Below are 8,128 nucleotides of genomic sequence, written 5' to 3'. Positions count from 1 at the left end.
ATATTAAAGGCATTAACAATAATATGGTGTTCTACTTGGCTGATTTATTAGATCTAAATATATGAACCATTGTCTTCTTCAAGTTCCTACATATGAAACACAGGGTAAATTTTCTCTTGGACTCTCTTGGAAGCAATGAGTTATTTTTGAAATACAAATATTTTGTAGACCAATTTATAGTGCACAAATAAAATATTAGGCAATTTGCAGCCCCCGCTCGAAGGGGCAGGCCATTAGTGACAACATAACAAAGGGAAACATCAATTAAAAAAAACTAAAAGTTGTGCAATGAACTTGGTAAAATGTGTAAAGATCGGAAACTATATATGCACTATGAACTTAAAAATTAAAAAGTGATGTAAATCCACTCATCAACATATTAATTTAGATTATTTCATTTATTGTTTCCTGAATGTTTCAGCCATACTGTCACACACAGAATATTTATTCCAAAATAGTCATAAATAAAATTCATAAATTACTACAAACATTTAAACTATTTCTTTCGCATTTCAATCAACGTCAAAAACATTACACAAGGATTTAATGCAAATATCAAATTCTTAGACACATTTCATTAATTTTAGTCCTCTTTTAAAAAACTAAGGAAATTCCACATCGTCTTTTGATACAATTTATAGAACTAACTTTGAATCTTTTGAAGTCTTTGAAGAAGTACTGTTGTAAAAAAATACAATTACAAATTCATGGATGTAATGTATGTTTTTATATTTTATTTGTATCCTGCAAATATCTGCTATATGTATTGATATATGCATTGTATTGAGCTATTCCTATAAGTGCCCGCTAATCTTAAAGCATGTCTTGTGAGTCGACACACAAAAGCAGCTGTCGATTGAGCAAGTAGACGTTTGCCATTAGAATATGTATATATTTGCATGAAGTCATAGGATGTTCAGACATCCACAACTTGCCTACACACTTTTTCTACATGCGCCACCCCAACTACATCGATTGCTATTTTATTTCTCTCTTTTGGCTTCTGTTTTCTTTGTGATTACTATAGAATATTTATTAAGAATTTATTTTTCTTGTTTCATTTGTTAATTATATTTTTGGTTAGTTTTTGTTTTGTTTCGGATCTTCGTTTCCTTTTTTTGTTTGTATTGTTTCATTTTTGTAAATATCTGAATAAACCTTTCCACAGAAAAAACTGTTTTTCTATTTTCTGGTTTATTTTTTATATTTTATACAAAAATATACATTTTGTTGAATACTGGTTTCTCTGTGTAATTTATATGACATATTTTGAAACTCTTGAAGATGTTTCCAAATAGATAAATATATTTTAAAGATTGACAGACTTTTCGTTTCACATAAAAGAATCTAAAACATCTTTCATGACTATTTTTTTGGCATACGTAAATATTTATTTCGTTGTCCGTGCACATTTTTATGAATATATAATCCCATTTTGAAATACATTACCTATATTTTTGATACATGTTAAAAATATCGATACACATGAACATTTGTTTTGATCTACATGAACATTTTTTCATAACATATTAACACTTCTACTCATTCAAGAATATTTGATTTGTTATTGGGTCGATTATATAAAATAAATAAATTGAATTTTTGCCAAGATTTGACAAAAATAAATCTTGCATAATAATTGGCCTTTTTTTTCTGATGATGTGGGCCTCTTGTTAGAATAGACAATTGTAAGAGTGGGAAGGCAAATTTTGACGTTGGTGTTCTGGCCCACGTGAACAAGGAGTTGTTTAAATGAGCCATTGGCAATGCGCATGCCCCGAATCCTATTTGGCACCTTCAGTGCCATCTATAGTACATTCGGTACGCGGCGCACAACCTTCCGTACGAAATGGGCAAGCTCATTTAGCACTGTAGCAACAGTCTTAATCAGGCTGGTTATGGTTATTTTATCCGTCCTTTTCTTTTGCTTCCTATTCAAATTCAATTTTACAATATCCTTTTTGAAATTATTTTGAACAAACTTTTTATGTTTTTTGTTGGGTTCTGTGCATAGACATTTTTTTAATCAACTAACATTTTTCCAAAATAGATGCACATTTATTTTTCAAAATTGCTGAACATATTTTTGTTCAAAATTTATGAACTTGTCAAAAGAATCATTGAACCTTTTTCAAAAGTGATTCATTTTGTTTCAATAGTTATGAACTTTTTTCAAGACTGAAATTTCTTCTTTTTTCAAATTCTTGAGCTTTTCTGAAGTTTTTGAAAAAAATTCAAAATCTATGAACTTTCTTTTCAATTTTTTTAATTTGAGAACTTTTGCTTTCTAAACTCACGAACTTATTTCAAATTTTTAACTTTTTATGGAATTTCCATTTTCTTCTACTAATTTTCACAAATAAATATTCTGTTAAAAGTTAATGGCCAACACCATGATGAATGTTTAGCAGTCAGAGGTAAAAGGTCAAACTTTCAGTGGTTAGCAGGTCAAATGATCAGTGGTCTAGAGTGAAATCTCGTGGGGGAGTATCCGCTCAGCCGCTCGCTCGCTCTCGCAGGAGAGCCACTGTGCACAATTTTCAGTTAAATGTTGTACAATTTTAAATAAATGATTAAAAAATCCAATATACGTCAAACATTTTTCAACATGTTAAACATTTTTTATGGCATGAAACATTTTATCTTTGTGAAATAATTACTTACATTATGTAAACAACTTTAGCAAATGTCATGAACATTTCGTTAAATGTGTGCACATTTTTGTTAATCACAAAATTTTTCTTGATCATACGAAACATAGTTTTTTTGAATTACAAGAAAATGTTATTACACTGTATAAACATTTGTAAAAAATGCCATGAACATTTTTTTACACAAGATTTTTCCAAATGCCACGAACATTCTTTTAATACTATCAACATTTTTTAAAGTTGCGTGAATATTTTTACAACACAAAAAATTGAAGTCCCTATGAACACTAGTAATTGGCCTTTTTTTCGATGATGTGCTCCCCTGGTTGGAATACACAACTGCGAGAGTGGAAGGAAAAATGCTGGCCCACGAGACCGAGCAGTTGCTTGCGACGAGCCATTGCCTGCGCGAATGCAAAGTCTCGACAGCTGCGAGATGGTACTCCATATCGCGGTAGGTGACCGCTAGATCAGCCGGCTCAATTTGGTTTCCTGGGAAACGGTTTTCGGAATTTTCTATGACAGGTTTCGAGTCGTTTTAGAAGCTTCTACGTGGTTTATATTTAATTTTATGTTTTCTAGGCTTCCGCACCGGCTTTCCTCCATTTTATATTTTTTCAACACATGTCCACTTTTTAAATACACATTTTACATTTTTCAAATACACGTTGTTCATTTTGTTAAATACATGTTTTCAAGATTTTCTCCAATACATTTTAAACGTTTTTAAACAAGTTGAACATTTTCTAAATGGCATAGAACTTTTACTGAATTATGCGAACATATTATTACATTGTACAAACACTTTTTAGATTGTCGTGATCATTTCTGACATGATAGAATAATTTTTTTTAATTTCACATACTTTTTTGAGTGGGATGACATATTATTTATTTTCTGAATGACACGAAAATACTTTTATATAGTATATATATATTGATTAAAAAATCAAAAACGTTTAGCAGATGATATATGTTTAAAATGCCATCAACATTTTTTAATGCTACCAATTTTTTTGTAGAAGTTTTGCATATATGTTTTCACCAGATGGACATTTCTAATGCACGTATAGCTTTTCAAAATTTGAAGAAATATTTTAAATATATATATTCCAATATTTTAACACATTTAGAAACTAAAAGTTTAACAAAACAATCTTATGAATAAATATCAGCAGAAGCATGTTACTGGGCCGGCCCACTATCCTATCGACGGAGACGAGACTAGGTTTCACATAAAGCCATACCTTGACATGCCTTGTAGGTGTTCATTTTTATTTTGAACACAGTACAAACACAAGCGCTCATATATATGCGCATGCACTCGCCTCTATGAACACACACACGCATACCTATCGACATGAGCCCCTCCGAGAGACTGAGCTGACATATTACCTTGACGTTAATGAAGTCACCATAAACGCCTCATAGTTGATAGAACGTCTCCTCCAACTAAACGCGCATCGCAGGAAATCCTGAAATAAATCTACGAAAATACGAGCACTGGGACATAAACCTTGGTGGACTGGTGATAACACTGTCCTCCTAACACTAGTAGAAAAATGGCCTATTGTCCCGGTTCATAAGGGCCTTTAGTCCCGGTTCTGGAACCGGGACTAAAGGGTCGTTACTAAAGCCTCTCCCTTTAGTCCCGGTTCTTACACGAACCGGGACTAAAGGCCGTCCACGTGGCCACTGCCTGGAGGTCCACCTTTAGTCCCGGTTGGTAACACCAACTGGTACTAAAGGAAATTTTATGATTTTGTTTTGAATTTTGTTTTGATTTTTTTTAATTTCAAATTTCTAAATTATTTTAACCTCTAATCTCTAATCACCCCTCATCACTGCTCAATTTAACATCTAATCTTTAATCACCCCTCATCACTGCTCAATTTAACCTCTAATCTCTAATCACCCCTCATCATTCAAAACCATCTAACTTCCCGGACGGTCACCCATCCTCTCACTACTCCAGAGCACGTTTAACTTTCGGGTTCTATTCTCCCTCGTTTCCAAGTCTGCACTTGTTGTTTTCCTGACAATAATTAGATGTCAATCCTATTAACCCTCAGGAATTTAGCTTGAACATGAAGTCACACATTTCAATGTTTGAGTTTGAAACTATTGTTCTAAAAAACAATAATTATTTAGGAACACTAATATTTCTTCAATACGTAGTTTGACCATAGTTTGACCATAGTTTGACCATAGTTTGACCAGAATTTAAAAAAACTAAAATAATTATTTAGTAACACTAATATTTCTTGAATAAGTAGTTTGACCATTGTTTGACCATAGTTTGACCAGATTTGACCAAAATTCAAAAAAACTGAAATAATTATTTAGTAACACTAACATTCTTGAATAATTATTTAGTAACACTAATACTTCTTGAATAGGTAGTTTGACCATAGTTTGACCAGATTTAACAAAAATTCAAAAAAAACTAAAATTTGAGCATAACATTTTTTCCTTTAGAATTTGAGGATTCCAAAAATTTGCAAACAGGCAGTAGGGCATCGCACCCTTTAGTACCGGTTCGTGGCACCAACCGGGACTAAAGATCGCATTTGAACCGGGAGTAATTCCTGTACGGTGCCCTCGCCGCTCGAACCAGGACTAATGCTCACATTAGTCCCAGTTCTAATGCAACCGGGATTAATGCTCTTTTCTAGCCGAACGGAAGCCCTGTTTTCTACTAGTGTAACCATCCAACCACGGGTTGGTTCACCCCGTAGCAGTACATTAGGGAACCCGTTTTCGCCATCAAAAAAGGACCCCGATTTTCAAAGAAGTATTTATCCCTCATAGTTAATCCAATTAAAATTGAACAAATAAATTTTACTTATGTTTGATTCCGACATAGCATTTCTTTTATTGAATATTACTTCATGTTGATTGTCACATAACATATGTATTTTCCTGTCTGCTTCTTAAAAGACAATTTTATAATTTCTTGTAGTCTTTTGGTGGGAGCAATTGTGGATTCTAGTATTTATCTATCCTTTTTAGTAATGGGAATATGTTAATATCATTAAGATATCAATTACAGTCAATCGATGCATCTTACACTAATACGATATCCATAGTTAATCAAGATCTCGAGAATGCACAATCTCACACTAATAAATGAGCAATTTGTTCTAAAACTTGAAAGAGCAAAGTGAAATAAAAGCATGATTTGGCCAAAGTGAACGGCAACACCCAGTGATAGAAACAACACCAGCCACCGCCCTTCGCAACATATGAACTGAGATTGAGATTCTTAGAATATGTATTTGTGTGGCCAGTAAGCAATGCACTAGACATACCCCATTCGTGATTATCTGCTATTTCTTGACGAAATATGAGATCTGTTTGTACTGCCATGTTTCTCCTGCGGGCATATTCTTTTTCATGAGAACTGAAGTAGGTTTTTGTTACTAAATCTAATAGTTTGGGTTTACTAAGCTAACTCATTAGCCGGCTCTTTGCTTTCTACAAAAACAAATTCATGTCTTGTGATTTTCGTTTACTAAGAGAAATCATACTTATGTATGCTAAGTTGCTCACTCCCATCTCCCAATGGCATCAGGTGGATACGGGGTTAAGACATCAACTAAAGTTTGTTAAGAGTGAATTTTTTGATATAGTAAATTGATAAGAGTTGCTCTTACTCATCTCAGGTGAACTATTAATAAGAACCATGTGACGAGAAAGAGAGTTACAGAAACACATTTTCATTTGGTACTAGAGATAGAGATATGGATGCTTTGCTGAAAGGAGCGGAAAGAAGAATAACTTTATTGAGTGCTGCAAAAAAAAAAAATGCTTCCAGTTATACCCTTTTCCAAAAGAGGGAAAACAACTTGATACGATGAATCTTGGCATAGCAAGGCTATGTATGTATATAACACATGTCGGCAGCGACAAAATGATGCTGAAAATGTTTCAGAACTACAGTCCCCACCTCGTCGTCACCTTTCACTGCTAAGTCGCCATGCTATAAATACACCCCTTCCTCGGCACATTTGTGGCAGCCAAGCAAGCATCAACAGGTACCAGTATCCATTACACAAGCTAGCTTAGCTCACCATCTGCTCTTAGAATGGCGGCCTACTACAACGGCGGCAGGCCCTTGTCCTACTCCAACACCGACGAGGGCTTCGACGGTGGCAGGACCATTTACTCCACCCCCACCGAGTGCTACGACGCTAGCAAGCACGGCCTTGGCACCTGCCACGGCCATGGGTATGGCGGGACGAACATGTACTCCAACACCACTGACGTCCAGTGGTTCGACTCCAGCATGCACGGGCAAGGCTACGGCGGCGGTGGCAGGACCATGTATTCCAACACCGCCCACGGGCTCTTCGACTCAGGCAGGCCCGGGTATGGGCACGTCCACAGCTACGGGCACAACGATGGTAGGATCATGTCGCACACCACCACCACCTCCAAGGAGTCCTTCGGCGGAGGCGAGCAGGAGCAGGGGTACTACAAGAAGGAGGTGAAGCAGCACAAGAACAGGGAGCTCGTGGGTGAGGTCGGCGCCTTTGCCCCGGTAATTACTCAAGAAGTCAACATAGCATAGAGATAGAGTACAATTTTATCCATGTAACGATTGAAGTTTTAATAACCGGCTAGCCTCGCTATAGCAGCTTGAGCAGGGTGCCGCTATATGGTGTTTATGTACAATTGTCAGGTAACGTTATGAAATGCCACTATAACCCGCTATAGTTGATTTGGATGACCACTACTATTAATTTTTGAGAGCCAGAGTAATCTCTCCTACTTACGAAGATTGAAGTTGGTGGTGAGTTCACATTTGAGTCCAACATTCTTTCTAAATAAACAAATACAGGTATCCCCACATGTAGATTAAATTGGTCAAAACCACCACATTTGTGGCTAGGGTACTCTAAAACTACCGTTTTTGCCAAAAATATAAAAAAAGACCACTATTTCTGTGCCAAGTGAATAATGAACACGTTTAATAGCAAAACTGATGGGTGGGACCTGTCTGTCCAGGCTGATGTGGCACCACCTGTCAGCCATACCCCTGGCCTCCTCTCTCCTCTCTTTCTCTTCTGTCCTCTCCTTCGTTCACACAGGACCAGCGACCGTGGAAGAACAACAACGGCTGTTGACCCAGTCCGCTCCGTCGAGACTGAGCCATCGAGCGCCCGCGCCCCAGCATGAGAGGCCGAGCACCCTGCGTGCGCGCCCCTGCCCGCTCCGGCAAGGCCGAGCCCCCACCTGCCCGCGCCCCTGCCCGCTCCGGCGAGGCCGAGGCACCACCTGCCCGTGCCCCTGCCCCTGCCAGCTGCGACGAGGCCGAGGCCCTGCCCCTGCCTGCGGTGGTGGTGCAACTAAATAGGCGATCCGCGTCATGCCGCGGAGTTCGATATGGTAGGCTCATTGGGGAGGTGGTAGCGCGCCACTGCGCCTTGCGGGGTGGATCAGGCGGCCGGTGCCTGGATCCGATGCTGGGGCTGA

General features: G+C 37.4%; 1 protein-coding gene across 1 annotated transcript; it reads left to right on the top strand.

Annotated features, from left to right (window-relative positions):
* Positions 1–6,737: 6,737 nt before the first annotated feature.
* Positions 6,738–7,831, top strand: LOC119280254. The gene is made up of 2 exons (XM_037561163.1): positions 6,738–7,193; positions 7,661–7,831. Exons 1-2 carry the CDS (start codon positions 6,738–6,740, stop codon positions 7,829–7,831), a joined length of 627 nt encoding a protein of 208 aa, XP_037417060.1.
* The last annotated feature ends 297 nt before the right edge of the window (positions 7,832–8,128 follow it).

The sequence above is a fragment of the Triticum dicoccoides genome, chromosome 3B (genome assembly GCF_002162155.2).
Source record: "Triticum dicoccoides isolate Atlit2015 ecotype Zavitan chromosome 3B, WEW_v2.0, whole genome shotgun sequence".
Taxonomy (NCBI): Eukaryota; Viridiplantae; Streptophyta; class Magnoliopsida; order Poales; family Poaceae; genus Triticum; species Triticum dicoccoides.
The sequence above is the reverse complement of the archived record's forward strand: the minus strand, read 5'-3'. Positions and strand labels throughout refer to the sequence as shown.